This window comes from Phocoena phocoena, chromosome 2 (genome assembly GCF_963924675.1).
Source record: "Phocoena phocoena chromosome 2, mPhoPho1.1, whole genome shotgun sequence".
In the NCBI taxonomy this organism is placed as follows: Eukaryota; Metazoa; Chordata; class Mammalia; order Artiodactyla; family Phocoenidae; genus Phocoena; species Phocoena phocoena.
The window spans coordinates 40,492,918-40,515,938 of NC_089220.1; the positions used below are offsets into that span (position 1 = coordinate 40,492,918).

Genomic DNA, 23,021 nt, shown 5'->3' on the forward strand with positions numbered 1-23,021 from the left:
CGCCATACGCGTATTTTTTTTTTTTTTTAATGCGGCTTGGTAGTCCAGTGAATACCTCCGCTTTTGGATTCTCGGTGGTAAATTCGCAAGTGTCAAATTGCACGGTTCCTGTAGGTTTTACTTCGCTGTTGGTGACTGACTTTCTCTAAGAGTTTTTCAGCGTGTAGTAGTACACACGCCGAGAAAGGACATATTCAGAGATATTATTTATTTTAAAGGCATATCCTTTTAAGAAATCTGGATGTCCGTGGACTCCAGAATATCCAATAACTTATGGCACGACCATGTATAAACAATTATGAAGTTTCAGTCATGCAACGACATTCAATTTATTTTATTATAGATAACTGTATACATTTATTTTAATATATATAACGACACTCATTTATTAAATACCTGCTAGAGCTCTGCCCAGTACCAGGATGAAGGTGTCTCTTCCCTCCCCACTTCTTGCTCCACCCACATTTTTATGTAATAATGCTATGTCAAAAGGTTGTTTTTAGAAAACCCTTCCTTATTATTATTTTTTTTTAGCAAAGTATCCAAGATGAATGACAGCCTATTTGTCAGTTTGGACAGACTTTTGCTAGAATTTGGTAGGTATAAAATGGAAATATAAAGCAGATAACTATTTGTATTATCATTGGACATTTTAACAATGAAATGAAGTCACAAAAGAGTAATTTATTTTAGTTTTCCAGTATGAGCAAGATATAAGTACTAAAGAAGATATGATTCAACGAATTAATAGTAAGTAGTTTTGCATGACAAAGATTTATTTTTTATGGAATATAAGGTATTATGCTGTTGCCTTGTTTAGGGTAATTTATAGTTGGCATTAGAACTTTTCCCCTGGTTCTATCTAGTGACTAATAATGAGCTATTTACCCTATTTTTTCAATAATTTTCTGTATTCAGTGTTTAATTATTTTGTGTTTAAAAATTTTGTTTTAAGTAGATATCACCCTTAATGAAATACAATTGAAAATGTTATTTTTCTCAAGTAACACAGGTTATTTTAAACATTTGAGTGAAAATTTTAAAATATTTTTAGAAATCATCAAAAGTCAGTGGCCAGGATTAATGGAAGCCACATTTTCAGGAATGCTAATTATGAAAATTAATATTATGAGTGGAATGACAAAGCAGATTACATAAATATAGTATTTTAAGATCCTACATAAAAACTATCAAAAGAAACTACACTCAATAATTTCTTAATAGTTCTGAAAGGTATTATAGAATTTGGTTGTCTTTTCTGCAGCAAAAAAGGATATTGGATATTAAGAATTTATTTTAATCTTTTTAAGAAATTACATTTTATTTTTAGCTTGTGTTTACTCACTATAACAAAGAAATAAGTGAGTTGAAGGTGCATTAAATAATGACATGGAATTGATGAATAGAAATTACACATTTGTCAAAAACAAAACTCTTATGTTAGTATCATATGAGTAAATGTTTACATGAACTCATAGCATCATAGGATGCCATTGATCTTAGATATTACTTAATCTAGCCCTCTTACATTAAAGATGTGGGACAGGGGACGTTTATTTCTCTTCAATCTAAAACACAAATTCTTAGCTTCTGGGTCTAGGAGCAAGCCTGACTCTGGTCCTGTGCTTTTTAGTATAGGGCCCTTCCCATCTCAAGCTTCACTTCCTCTCCATTCTCTGGTTCTCCATTTCTAGGTCAGTTGCCATACCTTTTTTTCTACTGTATTTATTTTGAATTTATGATTTCCAGAATGCTTTGAAGATATTAAAGAAAACAAAGCGACCATTTGTAAGATACATGAAACTATAAATACAACTGATGAGGAAATCGGTCATTACTGTAAACATAGTAAGGAGATCAAAGACAACTGTAGTAAGTGAGTATTTTAAAGAAATTTTCAATAGTTGTCATTAGATTCTCTTATTCGAGGTTTTTGAGTTTATAGTTGAAGACACTGTTGCTTTAAAGTAGTATTTTATATTAGGAAAATGATGAAGCAAGTCTTAAATTTCCTTGTTACATGCCACTGTAAAAGGGATCACAGAAGTTTCAAAAGAAAAATAGAAGAGCTGTAAGATCTAATTCAGATCCAGTTAGTCTAAATACAGTATGTTGAATAATCTAGGCTCAGTATAGAAAATTCCGATTAGATAAATAAATTTGAAGTAATTTCCATCTTTGAATTTTCAAGATCTTATTTTTGTCTAAGGGAACCTAGCCTAAAATTAGTAGCTTTTCAAAATAAAACTATTTAGTAAGTTAAGAATTCTTTCAATATAGCTTCAGGTTCTGGATTCTAGTAGTTACATCTATTATAAGATAAACATTTTGAAACAAAGACTTGTTAATGGAACTTAATTGTGTGGACAGGTACTTACAAAAATAAAATGTTTAGTTTTCTGTATTTAATTTTATGTGGATCACTGTCTTTGTAATAAGTACTATATTAAGAATCATATTTGTTTAAAAATATTTTGTTATTTAAAAATTTCATAAACTTTTTGGTTTTCCCTCATTACTTTTTTTATATTGGTTTTAAAATTTTATAAAAGTAACACATGCCTAGTATAAAAATTCAAAGACTATACAAATGTATGGAGTAAAAAGGATTTCCCTGCCTGTAGTCCCCATCCCCACCCTGTCCTCTTCCTTACAGGTGATCACTCTTAACAGTGAGTACCCTTCCAGACCTTTTAAAATATATATTCAACATCACTATTACATATGCTTATATATACATCCACCTGTATATCTGCCTTTCCTTTTTTAAAAAATGCGATCATACCATACTTATTTTTCAACTTTTTTAAAAATTTAACAATATGTAATGTAAATGGTACTACACATGTAATGATTATGTATGGATTTCATTCTTTTTTTTTTAACAGCTCCATAGTATTTTATAGTATTGATGTATCCTAAGTTATTTAACCATTCTTCTATTAATAGACATTTAGGTTATTTCCAGTTATTTCCTATTATAAACAACATGTACAGGTATCCTTCCATATTTCTAGACCAGTTGCTATAGAATGACCTCCTGGAAGTGAAATTGCCAGGTTGAAGAGTATGCATGTTTAAATATTTGATAAGTAATGCCAAACTGCTCTCCCAAAAAAATTATACTAATTTATACTTTCACCAACAATATATGAGAGTTTCTATTCCTCACACCCTTGCTAACACTGAAATTATCAATGTTTAAATTTTTTGGCAATCTGATCGACGAAAAAACTACATATTGTTGAACTTTTTCTTTTAGTTTGATTTAGGTTTATGGTAGTTAAGTTTTACCAGTGGTTTCCCTCAAGTAGCTGCAAAGGGTGCTGGGAAAGTACTGGTAGTTTCCCCGCAGAACCTACTGTGTCCAAGATGTACTTTACTTTAAACAAGATTATTCTCTGCTGGGTTCTGAGGGCAGTTAGTAGGATCTGTTGATTTTAGGATCTGTTGATTTTAATGCATGAATACCTCTAGTTCATGATTTCAGCATGCTGGTTAAGAGGTTTAAATGTGAAATATGAATTTATGAAAGTATTAGAAGAAAATATAGGTGACTATAATCTTTGAGAGAGGAAGGCCTTTCTAAGTATGTCATCAAAGGTAGAAACCACATAGGAAACAATGGATAAATATGACATATGCAAATTAAAAAGAAAAACGCCTCAAAATGATACAAAAAGCAAAAGGATAAGGTAAAAAAATGTTAAAGAAGGGTTAATTTTTAAAATATAAAGTGCTTGTAGAAATTAATAAGAAAGAACCAAAGTCCCATTAGAAAAATAAGCAAAGAAGGTAAACAGGTAAATACCAAAATGAAGAAATGTGTGTCTAATAAATGTGAACAAATGCTCAATCTTACTAATAATCAAAGACATCCAAATTAAAGCAATAATAAAATACTATATATTCTTTTGCCTTTAAGTTTTGCAGAAATTTAAAGAAGGATAATACCCAATGTTGACCAGGAAATAAGAAAATCACCCCTCTCATACACTGTAGGAATGTACACTGGTATATACTTTTTGAATGACATATAAGTATACTTCAAAGGCTTTAAAAATAAGCATGACTTTTGATTAAACAGTTCCATTTCTGATAATTTTTCATAAGGAAATAATTAGGCATTTTCTCAAAGATGTAATGTACAAGGTATTTATTTCAACTTTTTTACGATAGGAAAACATTGCAAGCAACTCAAATGTTCAACATTAGGTGATTGTTTAGATGAATTTTGGTATGTCCATATGAATGAACAGTAGGCAGCCCATTAGTTTATGATATAAGTGAATATTGACATGGAAAGGTGTTAACAGTATATTACAAATTGAACAAAACATTAAAACAACATTCATAGAATAAACTCAATTTAGTAATTGTGTATTTATGTATAATTTAAAAAGTCTAGAAATATGTACATCAAAATGGTTACAGTGAATATCTTTTTAGTGAACATGTATTTCTTATGGAATTTAAAAAATATTCAGAATGTATGTATATATAACCTTTGACCTTATAATTCTATTTTGGGGAATATTGCCTAAGGAAATGGTTGCAAACTCAGACAAGTGTTTAAGTACAAGTTCTTAAGAGAAACTTTGACTAACCAAAATGGCCAACAATATTGGAATGGTTAGATAAATTGTGTAATATGTTGTATTTATTAAAACTTTTACAATGAATTCTTAGTGACAAAGAAAATGTATATATTGATAGTTTAAAAGTAAGTGATAAAGGATGATATGTTGTATATGTGAATATGATCTCAAAGATGTTAAACTATATACTTATAGTAAAATCTAGAAATAATTTATTAAAATAATATCAATATTAGTAGTTATTATTCAGTGTTGAGAATATAGATGATAATTATTTTCTTATGTATACTTTTCTGTTCTTCCAAAATGGGTATGCATACTTTTTGAATCTGAAAAAATAAAAAAGATTAGAAAAAAGAGCTAGAGGAAATATTTGAACAATACTTAGAATGTAAGCTGCCATGGTGTATACTTAATTTTAGATTCTTCACACTGGCAACATTTTTTGAGTCATGTAATAAAACAAATGTATAAGTTGAATATTCATTTTATTCTAACTATCTGATTTCATAATTCATTATGGTCTAGTTTCTTTCTTTCAAGTTCAGGAGGGTATAAAACCTGACTTTCTAAATTTCAAAGGAGAAAAAAGCCTCTCTTTATCCCTTATCCTAGCTCTTTAAATGTTTACTCCAAAAGAATTTCTTAGCTAAGATCTTAGAAGTATGATGAGAAACAAAGCCTGATGTTGGAGTGTTGCAGAGTATATTCCAGAAATGCCATAGTAATACACAGTCCATCCATGTCACATTTGTTCCTTCCCTAGTCATGGTTCCAAAACAGGCTTTATGTAAAAATTAATCGATATTGATATTTGAGCATATGTATGATTGCATGAATGGTAATAGTGGTGGTGATCGGAGATGGGAATGTTTTTCTTGATGTAAGCTTGTTTTTTCCAGGAAAGGAAAGATTTGTTTATCTTTAAATGGTTACATTCATTTTTATTATTTCTTAAATTAGTTTATCATTCTGAGATGCTAATTACAGTATTTTTTTTCCATAGCTGGAGGCCAACATGTGATATATTTCATAAACATGAAGACTATATGAAGGAACAGTTTACTATTTATCAAGAAACTGTTGAAAAAGACAGGTACAGTACATATATTAATTTAAGCTTATCAATTCTATAACTTAGTATTAATAAAATATTCTTTGCAAAAATATTAATTGAAACATTTTTTTAGTTTATTTATTTTTAAAGCAAATTCAGTGTTTTGGACTCTGGTTGTCACTGTTGGCCTACCTATTTGTTATAAAGCTCTATCCAACCTTTGATATGTTTAAATATGTCCTTAGAAACTATTTATCAGTAGCAGTTACAAGGCAGAGTGCTTCAATTAATATTTTTTATGACTGAATTGCTATAGTCAAACATCTGGGGGAGTAGTTAGCTGTATAATTAGCTTATGAAAAATTTGGAGTGTTGACTTTTGAAGGGTATATTTATATTGAACTTGTTTTTCAGAGTGCTGATTTAGTGGGGTGTTATATTCTGACAGAGAAATACTGTTGGGTTGGCCAGAAATTAAGATGTTACGGAGAAATCCGAATGAACTTTTTGGCCAACCCAATAATATTTGTGTGGGCTTATTTTATTATGTGTTAAATCACCTGGTTTGGGGGAGTAAATGTAATTAATGAATATAATGAAACAAGGCGAGGAACTTTGAACACGTTATATAGCATTATAATTTTGCTTAATTTAAAAAATTGCAATGTTTTTATTTTTAACATAATTGGACAAGAGTAGTGTTGATTTAATTTTTATTTATTTATCTTACTACTTTCCCCCTAGCTTTATTGAGGTATAATTGACACATAGCAGTAAGTCTGAGGTGTAAAACATGATTTAATACATGTGTGTATTGTGAAATGATTACCACAATAAGGTTAGGTAACACATCTATCACTCTGTTATATTTTTTGTGGTGAGAATATTTAAGATTTACTCTTTTAACAACTTTCAAGTATATAATACAGTATTATTATATTCACCATGCTTTATATTAGATCCCCAGAACTTATTCAGCTTTTAACTGGAAGCTTGTACTCTCTGACCAACATCTTTTCATTTCCTCTACCCGTCAGCCCCTGGAAACCACCATTATACTCTCTGCTTCTATGAATTCAGCTTTTTAAAAAGATTTTACATATAAGTGAGATCATAACAGTATTTGTCTTTGTCTGACTTATTCAGTTAGCATAACACTTTCAAGGTCCATCTGTGTTGTCACAAATGGCAGGATTTCCTTCTTTTTTAGTGGCTAAATAACATTCCATTTTTACATATATCACATTCAAAAAATCTATTCATCTGTCAGTGGACACTTAGGTTGTTTCCATGTCTTGGCCATTGTGAATAATGCTTCAATGAACATGGTGCAGATATCTCTTTGGGATAGTGATTTTATTTCCTTTGAATATGTAACTAGAAGTGGGATTACTGGATCATATGGCTTTTCTATTTTTAATTTTTTAAGGTGCCTCCATACTGTTTTCCATGGTGGCTGTATCAATTTACATTCCCACCACCAGTATACAAGGGTTCCCTTTTCTCTACATCCTTGCCAACACCTATCTTTTGTCTTTCGGTAATAGCCATTCTACACAAATGAGGTACTATCTCATTGTGGTTTTGATTTGCATTTCTCTGATAATTGGTGGTGTTGAGCATCTTTTCATGTACCTGTTGACTATTTGTCTTCTTTGGAAAAATGTGTCTCAGCCCTTTGCCCATATTTAACTTGGATTATTAGTCTTTTTGCTATTCAGTTGTATGAGTTCCTTATGTATTTTGGATATTAACCCCTTATTGGATATATGGTTTGCAAACATTTTCTCCCATTCTATAGTCTGCCTCTTCATTTTGTTGATTGATTCTTTTGCTGTGCAGAAGCTTTTATAGTTTGATGTAGTCCCACTTGTTTATTTTTGCTTTTGTTGCTTGTGCTTTTGGTATCATATCCCCAAAAATCATTGCCAAAACCAACATCAAGGAGATTTTTTCCCTAGGAGTTTTATGATTTCAGGTCTTACATTTAATTTAAGTCCTTAATCCATTTTGAGTTCATCTTTATGAGTGGTATAAGATAGGGGTCCAATTCCATTCTTTTGCATATGGCTATCCAGTTTTCCCAGCATTGTTTATTGCAGACTATCCTTTCCCCATTGAGTATTCTTGGCTTCCTTTCCAAATATTGATTGACTGTATATGCATGGATTTATTTCTGGACTCTTGATTCTGTTCCATTGGTTTATCTGTCTGTTTTTATGCCAATACTATGCTGTTCTTTTTGTTTGTTTGTTTGTTTTGGCGGTACACGGGCCTCTCACTGCTGTGGCCTCTCCCGTTGCGGAGCACAGGCTCCGGACGAGCAGGCTCAGTGGCCATGGCTCACGGGCCCAGCTGCTCCGTGGCATGTGGGATCTTTGCAGACCGGGGCACGAACCCATGTCCCCTGCATCAGCAGGCGGACTCTCAACCACTGCGCCACCAGGGAAGCCCGATGCTAATTTGATTACTATATCTTTGTAGCATAGTTTGAAATGAGGAAGTGTGATGCTTCCACCTTTGTTTTTTTTTTGAGATTTCCAGAAATTGACTATTTGGGGTCTTTTGTGGTTCCATACAAATTTTGGGATTTTGTTTTCTATTTCTGTGAGAAATGCCATTGTAATTCTGATGGGATGGCATTGAATTTTTAGATAGCTTTGGGTAGTATGGATATTATAACAGTATTAATTCTTATGATCTGTGAGCACAGAATATCTTTCCATATTTATGTCTTCTTCAGTTTCTTTCATAGTGTCTTATAGTTTTCAGTGTACAAATCTTTCACCTTCTTGGTTAAATTTATTCCTAAGTTTTTAAATGTGTTTGATGCTACTGTAAATGGGATTGTTTTCTTTATTTTTTTTTCAGGTAGTTCATTGTTTGTGTATAGAAGTGCAACTGATTTTTGTATGTTGATTTTGTATCCTGAAACTTTATTGAATTTGTTGATTAGTTCTAATAGGTTTTTGGTGGAGTCTTAGAATTTTCTATATATTGATATAAGGATATACTGTTTACAAACAGACCATTTCACTTTTTCCTTTCCTATTTGGATGCCTTTTATTTCTTTTTCTTGTCTAATTACTTTAGCTAGCTCTTCCAGTATTATATTGAATAAGAGTGGTGAGAATGGCACCTTTGTCTTGTTTCTGATTTTGGAGGAAAAGCTTTTAGCTATTTACCATTGATTATGATATTAGTTATGGACTTGTCTTATATAGCCTTTATTATGTTGAGGTATACCCAATTTATTGAAAGTTTTTATCATGAAAGGGTGTCAGATTTTGCCAAATACTTTTTCTGCATCTACTGAGATCATATAATTTTTATCCTTCACTCTATTAATGTGGTATTTCATGTTTAATTATTTGTGTATATTGAACCATCCTTGCATCCAAGGATAAATCCCATTTCGTATTCGTGTATGATTCTTTTAAAGTGCTGTTGAATTTGTTTGCTAGTATTTTTTTTTTGAGAATTTTTTTATCCATATTCATCAGGAATATTGGCTTCTAGTTTTCTTTTCTTGTAGTGTCCTTATTTGGCTTTTTATCAGGGTAATGCTGGCCTCATAAAATGAATTGGAGAGTGTCTTCTCCTCTTCCATTTTTTGGGAAGAGTTTGAGAAGGATTGATGTTAATTCTTCTTTAAATGTTTGGTACAGTTTACCAGTGAAACCATCTGGTCCTGGGCTTTTCTTTGTTGGGAGGGTTTTGATTATTGCTTCTATCTCCTTACTAGGAGTTGACCTGTTCAGATTTTTAATTTTTTTTCATAATTCAATCTTGGTAGGTTGTATGTTTCTAGAAATTTATCCATTTCTTTTAGGTTATCTAATTTGTTGTCCTATAATTGTTAATAGTAGCCTCTTAAGAGCTTTTGTATTTCTTTGGTGTCAGGTATAGTAACTCCTCTTTCATTTATAACTTTGTTTGAGTCCTCTCTCTTTCCCTTGGTTAGTCTAGCTAAAGGTTTGTAAATTTTGCTTATCTTTTCAAAAAAGCAACTTTTTGTTTCATTGATGTTTTCCTGTTGTCTTTCATGTCTCTAGTCCATTTATTTCTGCTCTAACCTTTGTTATTTCCTTCTTTCTGCTATCTTTATGGTTAGATTGTTCTTTTTCTAATTCCTTGGGAAGTGACCTTCTTTGTCTCTTGTGACTGATTTTGACTGAAAGTCTATCTTATCTAAGTATAAGCATTTCTGATTTCCTTTGGTTACATTTGTATGGAATATCTTTTTCTATCCCTTCACTTTCAGCTCATGTGTTTCATTAAAGCTAAAGTAAAGCTAAAGTATGCAGGCAGCATATTGTTGGGTCTTGTTTTTTTTAATCCACTCAGCCACTCTTTGTCTTTTGAAATTAGTCTATTTACATTTAAAGTAATTATTGATAGGTATGGACTTACTATTGCCATTTAATTAATCGTTTTCTGAGTGTATTTTTAGTCCCTTTGTTCCTTTCTTCCTCTCTTGCTGTCTTCCTTTGTGATTTTTTTTTGTAGTGGTATGATTTAATTCCTTTCTCTTTCTTTTTTGTGTATCTACTATAAATTTTTTCTCTGTGGTTACCATGACGCTTACATAAAACATCTTATAGATATAACAGACTTATTGATAACACGTAACCTTCAATTGCATACAAAAACTGCACTTTTACTTCTCCTCCCCCCACATTTAATGCTATCGATGTCATACTTTATATTGTGCATCCATTAACAAATTATTGTAGCTATAATTTTAATAATATTTTAAACTTTCATACTAGAGATTAAAGTGATTTGCATACTATCATTACAGTATTATGGTATTCTGAATTTGAGTATATATTCACCTTTACCATTAAGTTTTATTCTTTTATATGTTTTCATGTTGTTACTTAGCATCCTTTTATTTCAGCTTGAAAAACTCCCCTTAATATTTTCTAAAAGGCAGTAGTAATGAACTCCTTTAGTGGTAATGAACTCCCTTAGCTTTTGTCTGTCTGGGAATGTCCTTATTTTTCCTTCATTTCTAAAGGACAGTTTTGCTGGGTGTAGTATTTTTGGTTGGCAGTTTTTTCTTTCAGTACTTTGAATATGTGATCCCATTCTCTTCTGGCCTGGAAGGTTTGTGCAGAGAAATCTCCTGATGACATTACAGGGGTTCCCTAGTGATGAGTTATTTTTCTCTTGATGCTTTCAAAATTCTTTTTGTCTTTGCATTTTAACATTTTGATTATAATGTGTCTTGGAGTAATCTTCTTTGGGTTGATCTTGCTTGGGGTCTTTTGGGCTTCCTGTACCCAGATGTCTATCTCTTTCCTAATATTTGGGAAGTTTTCAGCTATTATTTCTTTTCTTTTTTAAAACTTTTTGTTGGGGTATAATCAATTTACAATGTTGTGTTAGTTTCAGGTATACAGCAAAGTGAATCTGTTATACAAATACAGATATCCACTCTTTTTTAGATTCTTTTCCCATATAGGCCATTACAGAGTATTGAGTAGAGTTCCTTGTGCTATACAGTAGGTCCTTATTAGTTATCTGTTTTTTTTTTAAAGAAATTTATTTATTTATATGTTTATCTTTGGCTGCGTTGGGTCTTCGTTGCTGCGCACAGGCTTTCTCTAGTTGCAGCAGGCAGGGGCTACTCTTGGTTGTGGTGTGCGGGCTTCTTATTGTGGTGGCTTCTCTTGTGGAGCATAAACTCTAGGCGTGTGGGCTTCAGTAATTGTGGCACATGGGCTCAGCAGTTGTGGCTTGCGGGCTCTAGAGTGCGCTCTCAGTAGTTGTGGTGCATGGGCTTAGTTGCTCTGCGGCATGTGAGATCTTCCTGGACCAGGGCTCGAACCCATGTCCCCATGCAGGTGGATTCTTAACCACCGTGCCCCCAGGGAAGCCCTAGTTATCTGTTTTATATATAGTAGTGTGTATGTGTCAATTCCAATCTTCCACTTTATCTCTCCTCCCCCAACCTCTGGTAACATAAGTTTATTTTCTACATCTGTAGCTCTATTTCTGTTTTGTAGATAAGTTCATTTGTAGCCTTTTTTAAGATTCCACATATAAGTGATATCATATGATATTTGTCTTTCTCTGTATGACTTACTTGACTCAGTATGAGAATCTCTAGGTCCATCCATGTTGCTGCAAATGGCATTAGTTTGTTCTTTTTTATAGCTGAGTAATCAGCTATTATTTCTTTAAATAAGCTTTCTGCCTTTTTCTGTCTCTCTTTTCTCCTTCTGGGACTTCCGTGATGCAAATATTTGTTTGCTTTGCAGTGTTCCATAATTTATGTAGATTTTCTTCACTGTTTTTCATTCTTTTTCTTTTTGTTCCTCTAAGTAGCTAATTTCAAATGAATAGTCTTTGAGTTTGCCGATTCTTTCTTTTATATGATCAAGTCTATTACTGATGCTCTCTATTGAATATTTCAGTCCTGCTGTTGTGTTCTTTAGCTCCACAGTTTCTGTTTGGTTCTATTTTATGGTTTCTATTTCTTTATTAAACTTCTCATTTTGTACATGCATTGTTTTCCTGATTTCGTTTAGTTGTCTGTGTTCTCTTGTATTTTATTGAGTTTCTTTAAGATGATTACTTTGAATTCTTTTCAAGGCAAACTGTAGATCTCCATTTCTTTGGGGTCAGTTACTGAAGATTTATTACTTTTCTTTTGATGGTGTCATGTTTGCCTAATTCTTTGTGATATGCTTAGCCTTGCATTGGTGTCTGTGCACTTGAACGAACAAACACTTCTTCCAGTCTTTACAGTCTGGTTTTGGGAGGTAAAGACCTTCTCTTGTTGGTTTCCTGGGCTGATGGGGTTACCTATAGAACTGCAGTTGTGCTGAGTTGGAGCTAATTTTGAAGCTGTCATTGAGTTTGTAGTGGGATCCATGGTTGGTGTGCTTGTTACCAGGGGCTCAGGCAGGTATGGATCCTGTCTGGTCCCTGGGTGGGTGAGACTTCCTCCAGTACTTTGTTCAGTAGAATAGTACTGGGACAAAGGTCTGATTCAGGTTCCACAGTTGGGTCCTTAGTCAGCAGGCATATTACCAAGTGTGTAGACAAGTTTGTCTCCCAGCAAGTCCCTGGGAGAGTTCATGCCTAGTCACTGAATGGATTCATGGGTGGTCAGGACTGGCCCTGGACTGGCTGAGAGGGGCTAGAACTGAGTCTCAGGGCTGTTTCAGATTCTGCAAACAAAATTGAGGTCTACAGTCCTGGTTCTCAAGGCACAGATAGGCATGTCTCCAACCAGCTCCCTCCGTGGGCTGGACTGCTCCCTGATTGTGGCTGGAGGGGCTGGAGCCAAGTATAGGGCCCTTTCAAGATCTCCAGGGGAGCATATAGCAGTATCTCTTTGGGTCCCTGGGCCAGAAGTTCTGTTAGTGCTAGACTGCTTGAGATCTAGAATCAAGTATGGGTCCTTTCATGATCTAGGGGGTGCAGACAGGAGTATCTCTTGCTTGAACCCTGGACCCTCAGTACTGTGGACAAACTGTGCTGTGAGAGGGCTGGAACCAACTATAGGGTGCTTTAGGATCTTTAGGGGCATAGACAGGAGTGTCTCCTGCTGGGTCTGTGTGCCAGCAGGATTCTTCAGTGACTGTGGCTGGGACAGGTTGGAATCCAGTTACAGGGCCCTTTCAGAATCTACAGTCTCACTGAGCTTGGCAGGTTTATCTCCTGGTATTCCCAGACTGTGGCCATGAAGGGCTGGAACTGGTTCACCTGCCACTTCTGAGACCACAGCCAGGACCAGGGTCTGTATGCCTATTGCCTGACACACAGGTAGGTGTGACTTCTCCCAGGTCCCTTGGTTTATGGGGCTGGTTACAGAGCCAAAGCTAGATAGGCCTGTAGCTGAGTTCTCAGGGGTACAGAGATGTTTTCTGGGTCTGTAGCCAGGACCACAGTCAGCAAGTTAAACCACCAAGATGTGAGTCCGTTTTCTCAAAATGGCTCTCCTCAGTCTTGGACTGCACCAGGATTTCACAGTCTCCTACCTGGATTCCAAAGCTTCCACAAAGGCACTTTTGTCCATGGTTGGATGGCAAACTTTTATTGCTGAGGGGGGTGATATGCGCAAGGGGCATTTTATTCTGCCATCTTGCCGATGTCACTCCTATTCTAATATTCTAATTAAAAACACCCACATAAAATCTAGAATGCAGTACATTTCATATTAAAAACTGGGTCTTAAGGTAGGGACTGAGGTATAGATTTGGACTTCATTGGCATTTGAAATCATAAAAATAGATGAGATTGCCCAGGGAAAGTATAAAGCAAAAAGAAGAGAAAGCTGGAGTACATAATCATCCAAGAAATAGGCAGAGGGTAGAATTAACAAAGGAGACTTACTTTGTTATTTATAGGCCCCACTTCAATTCAAAAAGAATTTGAAATGATTTATATAAATAATACCATAGTGTTAAAATAAAGTTAGACATACAAATTGAGGCTATAGGGAAGTAAGGGTAATATAGGAAGATGAAGCCTTTGATCTGGATAGAAATTCATACTATATGGTCTTACAGATTTGTTAGATATAGGCAAAATTAGGCTTTGAAATTCCTAATAGTAGTCAAAGCATTGTGGAAGTGTGATCAATTTGGAATTCAGAATATTCGTTTAAAAAACAGTTCAGGGCTTCCCTGGTGGCGCAGTGGTTGAGAGTCCGCCTGCTGATGCAGGGGACGCGGGTTCGTGCCCCGGTCCGGGAAGATCCCACATGCCACGGAGCGGCTGGGCCTGTGAGCCATGGCCGCTGAGCCTGCGCGTCTGGAGCCTGTGCTCCGCAGCGGGAGAGGCCACAACAGTGAGAGGCCTGCGTACCGCAAAAACAAACAAACAGACAAACAAAAAAACAGTTCAGTTGCTTAGGATAAGCAGAGATTTTTTCCCTAGTACTCAGACTTGAGAGAAATTTGTTCCCTGGATTCTCATAAAGGGGAAATTGTGTGATATGGTAGTCAGTATCTTCAGTGGCCTCTCCCAAATAAACACAATATGTATTACTGCTTTTTATAACATCTCTCAGTGCAAGCTATAGCTATAAAATATTATTTAAAATGATTCTATGAGGGGCTAAAGCAAACCAGTCCAATAAGTACCTCTCTGATAGTGTTTGTTGTGGATGACTTCTCTTAGCTAGCCAGAGGTATGGAAGTGAAAACATCTATCTCTTTCTTTCTTAAACAGCCACATAGGTTGATTGACTTGATGACTCAATACTATGTATTTATAAGAGGAAAAGAGTCCATTTGTTGGTATCATGGGTAATGAAGGAAGTAGAGGCACCAGCTACTTATTTCTCCTAATCTCCCATCCCTCTCCCAGGCATTCACGAAGACTAGCATTGCTGGCAAGAGATGAGATAGTAATGGCTCTTCTTGAATCATGGCTTGGGCTAGCAAGGTTCTTGTATGGAGTATATTAGAAGAGTTGCCGTGAATATGCAGTCTGAACAGGGTAGATGGGGTGTGCTAATCTCATCTGAAACTGGTGTCCCAGACTCAGTTTTCTTATAGGTATTTCCCTCCTTTTGGACTATTTTCCCAAAAAGTGAAGGCTTAATTAGCAAATATGCATTTAGAAGAATAGGAAGAAACTTGTTTTAGGCTAAACTACTTTATCTTGCATAAGGGGACAGAGTTTAGTAATATTAAGAAATTAAAACATTCTTAAGATTCAGACCTGCTGACCAGTAGAAGGCTGTTATCCTTTTCTTCTTACTATACAAGCAGTTTATGAATACTTCTTTTCTCATCTGCTAAGGCAAGATAATCATTGAAGTATCTTTTAAGAAATTCCCCCATATAGTATGGCTTGATTTAGAAAATTTATAAACTTTTGAGGAATATAAGGACTATATATTTTTAGAAAATTTTCTATGAATGTTATTTTTTGAAAGTATGTATTTGTTAATAACTGGGTAAAAAAAGGATCCAAAAATATATTTCCTGTTTTTAAATTGAAGTATGGTTTATTTACAATATTTACAATATTGTGTTAGTTTCAGTGTACAGCAAAGTGATCAGTTTTATATATATATTTATATATACATATACACATTTTCCGATTGTTTTCCATTATAGGTTATTATAAGATATTGAATACAGTTCTCTGTGCTATACAGTAAAGCCTTGTTGTTTATCTGTTTTATATATGGTAGTGCATATCTGTTAATCCCATACTTCTTATTTATTCCTCCCCCTCTTTGGTAACCATAAGTTTGCTTTCTATGTCTATGAGTTTGTTTCTGTTTTGTAAATAAATTCATTTGTACTATTTTTTTTTTTAGATTCCACATATAAGTGATATCATATGGTATTTGTCTTTCTCTGTCTGACTTACTTCATTTAGCATGATAATCTCTAGGTCCGTCCCTATTGCTGCAAAAGGCATTATTTCATTTTTTTTATGTCGGAATAATATTCTATTATATATATATATATGCCACGTCTTCTTTATCCATTCATCTGTTGATGGACACTTAGATTGCTTCTATATCTTGCCTATTGTAAACAGTGCTGCTGTGATCATTGGGGTGCATGTATCTTTTCAAATTAGAGTTTTCATCTTTTACAGATATACGCCCAGTAGTGGTAACTCCATTTTTAGTTTTTTAAGGAACCTCCATATTGTTTTCCATAGTGGCTGCACTAATTTACATTCCCACCAACAGTGTAGGAGGGTACCCTTTTCTCCATACCCTATCCAGCATTTATTATTTGTAGACTGTGAGGTGATACCTCATTGTAGTTTTGCTTTGCATTTCTCTAATAATTAGCAGTGTTGAGCATCTTTTCATGTGTCTGTTGGCCATCTGTATGTCTTCTTTCGAGAAATGTCTATTTAGTCTTCTGTCCGTTTTTTGATTGGGTTGTTTGTTTCTCTGATATTGAGTTGTATGAACTCTTTGTATGTTTTGGAAATTAAGCGCCTGTCAGCTGCATTCTTTGCAAATATCTTCTCCCAGTCCGTGGGTTGTCTTTTTGTTTTGTTTATGATTTCCTTTACTGTGTGAAAGCTGTTAAATTTGATTAGGTCCCATTTGTTTATTTTTGCTTTTATTTATTTTGCCTTGAGAGACTGACCCAAGAAAACATTGGTACGATTTATGTCAGAGAATGTTTTACCTATGTTCTCTTCTAGGAGTTTTATGGTGTCATGTTTTATATTTAAGTCTTTAAGCCATTTTGAATTTATTTTTGTGTGTGGTATGAGGGAGTGTTCTGACTTCATTGATTTACATGAGTCTATCCAGCTTTCCCAACACCACTTGCTGAAGAAGAGACTATCTTTTCTCTATTGTATATTCTTGCCTCCTTGGTCGAAGATTAATTGGCCATAGGTGTGGGGGTTTATTTCTGGGTCCTCTATTCTGTTCCATCTCTATATGTCTGTTTTTGTGCCAGTACCACCCTGTTTTGATTACTGTAGCTTTGTAATATTGCCTGAAGTCTAGAAGGGTTATGCCCCAGCTTTGTTCTTTTCCCTCAGGATTGCTTTGGCAATTCTGGGTCTTTTGTGGTTCCATATAAATTTTAGAATTATTTGTTCTAGTTCTGTGAAAAATGTCATGGGTAATTTGATAGGGATTGCATTAAATCTGTAGATTTGTTTGGGTAGTATGGCAATTTTCACTATATTAATTCTTCCAACCCAAGACCATGGGATATCTTTTCATTTCTTTGAATCATCTTCAGTTTCCTTCATCAGTGTTTTATAGTTCTCAGCATATAAATCTTTCACCTCTGGTTAGGTTTATTCCTAGTTTTTTTTTTTTTTTTTTTGGATGCAATGTGATTTTAAATAGGATTGCTTTTTTACTTTCTCTTTCTGATACTTCATTGTTAGTGTAAATAAGTGCAACAGATTTCTGTATATTAATCTTGTATCCTGATACCTTGCTGAATTCGTTTATCAGTTCTGGTAGTTTCTGTTTGGAGTCTTAAGGGTTTTCTGTAGAGTATCATGTTATCTGCATATAATGACAATTTTACCTCTTCCCTTCTCATTTGGATGCCTTTTATTTCTTTTTCTTGCCTGATTGCTGTGCCTAAGACTTCCAATAGTATGTTGAATAGAAGTGGTGAGAGTGGGCATCCTTGTCTTATTCCAGCACTTAGCAGGAAGACGTTCAGCTTTCCACCATTTAGTATCATGTAAGCTGTGGATTTGTCATAAATGGCTTTTATTATGTTATGTTCCCTTTATACCCACTTTGGTGGGAGTTTTTATCATGAATAAATGTTGAATTTTATCAAATGCTTTTTCTGCCTCTATTGAGATGATCATGTGGTTTTTGTATTTTCTTTTGTTGTTGTGGTGTATCACATTGATTGATTTGTGTTTGTTGAACCATCCTTGTGACTCTGGGATGAATCCAATTTGATTATGGTGTATGGCCCTTTTTATGTGTTGTTGGACTTGGTTTGCTAATATTTTGTTGAGGATTTTTGCATCTACATTCATCAAAGATATTGGCCTGTAATTTTCTTTTTTGGTAGTGTCTTTTTCTGGTTTTGGTATCAGGGTGATGGTGACTTCATAGAATGACTTTGGGAGTGTTCTCTCCTCTTCAGTCTTTTGGAAGAGTTTGAGAAGGATAGATATAAGTTCTTCTTTGTATGTTTGGTAGAATAACCCAGTGAAGCCATCCAGTCCTGGACTTTTGTTTGCAGGGAGCCTTTTTTATTACAGATTTTATTTCACTTCTAGTGATCAGTCTGTTCAACTTATCTGTTTCTTCTTGATTCAGTTTTGGCAGGCTGTATGTTTCTAGCAACTTGTCCATTTCTTCTAGGTTGTCAAATTTGTTGGCATATAACTGTTCACAATATTAGTAATTTTTTGTATTTCTATGGTATTGTTACTGAGTCCAAGCTCACTCTGCTTGCCACATGGCAGGCCAGTAAATCGAGAGAAGAGGTGTTGAGGCAAGGAATAGTGACTTTATTCGGAAAGCCAGCAGACCAAGAAGATGGCAGACTAGTGTCTTAGAAGAACCATCTCATTGGGGTCTGGATGCCAGTTTCTTTTATAGAACAGAGAGGGGGCAGAGGTGAGGAAGTAAAGTAAAAAGGCCATAAGTCTTGCAGATATCTCCTGGAATAGCCAGCCTTGGGAAGGGGATGTGTTAATTTCTTCTTTCTTGCAGCCATTCATAGGTGGACAGGGTCAGGATGTTTCCCCAAACAAAGGCACTTTGGTTTAACATTCAGGCAGAGGGGCAGGTTCCCTGAAGCAGACCATTATGTATAGACAGTAACCTTTTAGTGAACAAAAGCAGCAGGAAGCAAAGGTTAAAGTAAGAGAAACAGATCCAACATGTAGTCAGATTTGTTCTTCCCTGTAACAATATTGTTTGTTATTTCTCCTCTTCCATTTCTTATTTATTTGTATCCTGTCTCTTTTCTTCTTGGTGAGCTTGGCTAGAGGCTTGTCAATTTCATTTATCCTTTCAACTATCTCTTGGTTTTATTAATTTTTTTCTATTTTTAAAATCTCCATTTATTCATTTCCTCTCTGGTCTTTATTATTTCCTTCCTTCTGCTGAATTTAGGTTTTATTTGTTTTTTTTTTCTAATTCTTTTAGGTGGTAGATTAGGTTGTTTATTTAAGATTTTTCTTGTTTTTGGAAGAAGGCCTGTATTGCTATGAACTTCTCTCTTAGAACTGCTTTTTCTGCATCCCATAGATTTTGTATGGTTGTGTTTTCACTGTCGTTTGTTTTGAGGTATTTTTAAATTTCCTCTTTGATTTCATCACTGACCCATTGGTTTTTTAGTGGCATGTTGTTTAGTCTCCATGTAATCATTTTTTTCTCATTTCTCTTTCTGTGGTTGATATCTAGTTTCATACCGTTGCACTCAGAAAAGTTGCTTGAAATAATTTCTGTTCTCTTAAATTTGTTGAGGCTTGTTTTGTGTTCTGGTATGTGGTCTATCCTAGGGAATGTTCCATGTGCTCTTGAAAAGAATGTGTATTTTTTTTTTTTTTGGATGTAATGTCCTGTAGATATCAATTAAGTCTGTTCTATTGTGTCACTTAGGATCTCTGTTGCCTTATTGATTTTCTGTCTGGAAGATCTGCCAATTGATGTCAGTAGGGTGTTAAACTCTCCTACTATTGTTGTATTCCCATCAGTTTCTCCCTTTTTGTCTCTTGATATTTGCTTTATGTATTTTGGTCCTCCTATATTGGGTGCATATGTGTTAATGAGTGTGATATCCTCTTCTTGTATTGATCATCTTATTATATGTTGACCTTCATTGTCTTTCTTTGTGGCCTTCATTTTAAAGTCTATTTTGTCTGATGTGAGTATTGCTACCCCCACTTTCTTGTCATTTCCTTTTGCATGAAATATCTTTTTCCATCCCCTCACTTTCAATCTATATGTGTCTTTCACCCAGAAGTGGGTCTCTTGTAGGCAGCATATTGCAGATTCTTGTTTTATTATCTAACCTGCCACTCTATGTATTTGATTGGTGCATATAGTCCATTTATATATAAAGTAATTATTGATAGTATGTATTTATTGCCATTTTAAACCTTGTTTTCTGGTTCATTTTGCACATCTTTGTTCCTTTCTCCCCTTTTTGTTTTTCCGTTTGTGGTTTGTATTATGCTTGAGTTCCTTTATTTTTGGTTTTTGTGAATTTATTTTATGTTTTTGATTTGTGATTACCCTGGTTTTCAAGTATGTTATCTCATAACTGTATCTACTTCCTTTAGATTCATAGTCATATAAGCTCAAACACATTCTAAAAGATTTGCATTTTCTTACTCCCCTCCCCCACATTTTGTGATTTTAATGTCCTGTTTTACATCTTCATGTTTATCTTTTTGCTGTTCATTGTATTTATAATTGCTTTCACAGAATTTTTTTGATTGTTTTTTAATCCATGTACTTGGTTTATTTAAGTGATATTCAATCCTTTTATATATTTGTCTTTCCTATTGTGAGTTTACCTTTTTTATTGATTCCTGCTTCTTTTCTATTTAGAGAAGATCTCTCAATATTTCTTTTAGGATAGATTTAATATTGCTGTCTTCTTTTAGTTTTTGCCTGTCTGAGAAATTGTTTATCTCTCCTTCTATTCTAAATGACAGTCTGGCTGGGTAGAGTATCCTAGGTTGCAGGTTGTTGTTCTTCAGGACTTTGGATATATCTTGCCCCTACTTTATGGCCTGCAAAGTTTCTTTAGAGAAATTAGCTGGTAGCCTTATGGGGGTTCCCTTGTAACTGACTCTTTCTTTTTTCTTTTGCTGCCTTTAGAATCCTCTCTTTATCTTTCACTTTTGCTATTTTAATTATAATATGTCTTGGATTTGGACTGTTTGGGTTCATCTTGTTTGGGAACCTCTGTGCTTCCTGTACCTGTATTGCTGTTTCCTTCTTTAGGTTTGGGAAGTTTTCAGCTATAATTTCTTTGAAAACATTTTTGATCCCCCTTTCTCTTCTTTTTTTCCTGGGATTCCTATTATGTGTAGATTGGCTTACTCTTATTATTCCATAGATCTCATATGTTGCTTTGTTTCATTTTTTCATTTGTCTTTCTGTCTGCTGTTTTGCTTGGGTGATTTCAGTTATTCTGTCTTCCAGATCACTTCTTATTCTGCATTATTTAGTTTACTATTTATGCCTTTTGCTCAGTTTTCATTTTGGAAATTGAGTTGTCTAATTTCGATTGGCTTCTTTTTATAGTTTCTAATTCCTTGTTACAGTGATCTGCATTTCTATTGATAGTCTTTTGTAGTTCCTTCAGCATTTTTATTACCTCTGTTTTGAACTCAGCGTCTGGTAGATTGGAGAGGTCTGTTTCATTGTTCTTTCAGGGAATTTCTCTGGTTCTTTTAATTCAGAGTAGTTCCTCTGCTTTTTTCATTTTACTTATATTTCTCCAACTCTATGAATTTTGGAGAAACAATTATCTACTGTGGTCTTGAAGGTCTGTTTTTATGTGGGAGTGACCCTTGTGTAGACTGTGTGAGTGCAGTATTTTCGGTGCGAGGGCTGTTTGTGGTATGGATGCTTGCCAAGACTTTCCTCAGGTTGTGCTGGCCCTTGTCCCCTTGATAGGGGATGTGTTTGGTGTTGTGGTGACCAGAGCCTGCACTGGATGTTGGGTGGGGCCTCCTCTTTGCTCTGGTGGTTGTCACAACCCTGTCAGGGTCAGGGTCTGCTCCCCAGTTGTTGGAGTAGAAGCCCCCAGATCCGGTTCTAAGCTGTGATGTGAGGTAGGTGGGACTGGGAGCTCTCCCTCTGAGAAAGGAGCCACTGCGTGTTCTTCCGTAGGAGCTGTCCACTGGGACATGCAACTCTGTGATGCCACCTGCTACTTGGTGTGCACGCCCACAAAGAAATCTGTTGTTAGCGCTGCCCTCGAGGGGCCACATCCACTGCCGCAGTGCTCATAATGAGCTCAGAGGTCCTTTAGGCATGCACGTGTGCTCACAAATCTGCCTGCACAAGAACCTGCCCAAGCCTCACCCCCGTGCCAAAGGGGAAGTGCAGGTAATTGGCTCAGATTTCAGCCCTTCTGCAGGAGCAGTGGTTACATGGGAATTTTTCTTGTAGCTTTGGTTGTATGAGATCTTCTGCAAGTTTTCAGTAGGTATTCTGTGAGAATTGTTCCACTTGTAGATGTAGTTTTGATGTGTTTGTGGAGGAGGTAATCTCCATGTCCCTCTACTCTGCCATCTTTTTCTCCTCCCAAGAATATGTTTTTTGCAATGAACCTGGATTGAACATGTTCAGTGTTGTAGATGAGGACTGACAAACTTTTTTTTGTAAAGGGCCATATAGTAAACATTCCAGGCTTTGTGGGAATATACAGTCTTTGTCACAGCTACTCAAGTCTGATACTGTGGTACAAGAGCAACTTTAGGCAGTACATAAGTGATTGACTGGGTTCTAATAAAACTTTATTTATGGACATTACAGTTTGATTTTCATATAATTTTAATATGCCATGAAACATTATTATTCTTTTGTTTTTTTAATCATTTAAAAATGTAAAAATTGTTCTTAGCTCATAGGCTGTACAAAAACAGGTGGCAGATTAGATTTGGCCCATTGATCATAGTAACTGACCCCTATTGTAGATCAAGCAAAATTCAAATGAGAAGGAAGAGTTAATATCCTTTTGCAAGAATTGACCATCTCATTCAAGACTGGTTCCGAAATAGATGACCAGGCACCTCTACCTTAGTTGTACTTGAAGGAGTTCCTCCAAACAGTGCTGAAATTTTCTTATAAAATAGTTCTGGAGTATACAAGAATGTTTGTGAACCCAGAGTTCTATCACCTAGAACATGATAACTTTAGCTTAGAAAACTGAAGAGATTTAATAGCATAGTTATAG

General features: G+C 34.9%; 1 protein-coding gene across 1 annotated transcript in view; it reads left to right on the forward strand.

Moving 5' to 3' along the window:
- The first annotated feature begins 547 nt into the window (after positions 1 to 547).
- C2H14orf39 (chromosome 2 C14orf39 homolog) overlaps positions 548 to 23,021 on the forward strand; it is a 53,135-nt gene continuing 30,661 nt past the window's right edge. The window contains exons 1-4 of the mRNA XM_065872642.1: positions 548 to 596; positions 694 to 750; positions 1,750 to 1,876; positions 5,605 to 5,694. Coding sequence (XP_065728714.1) covers positions 548 to 596; positions 694 to 750; positions 1,750 to 1,876; positions 5,605 to 5,694 — 323 coding nt within the window. The remainder of the gene's footprint in view (positions 597 to 693; positions 751 to 1,749; positions 1,877 to 5,604; positions 5,695 to 23,021) is intronic.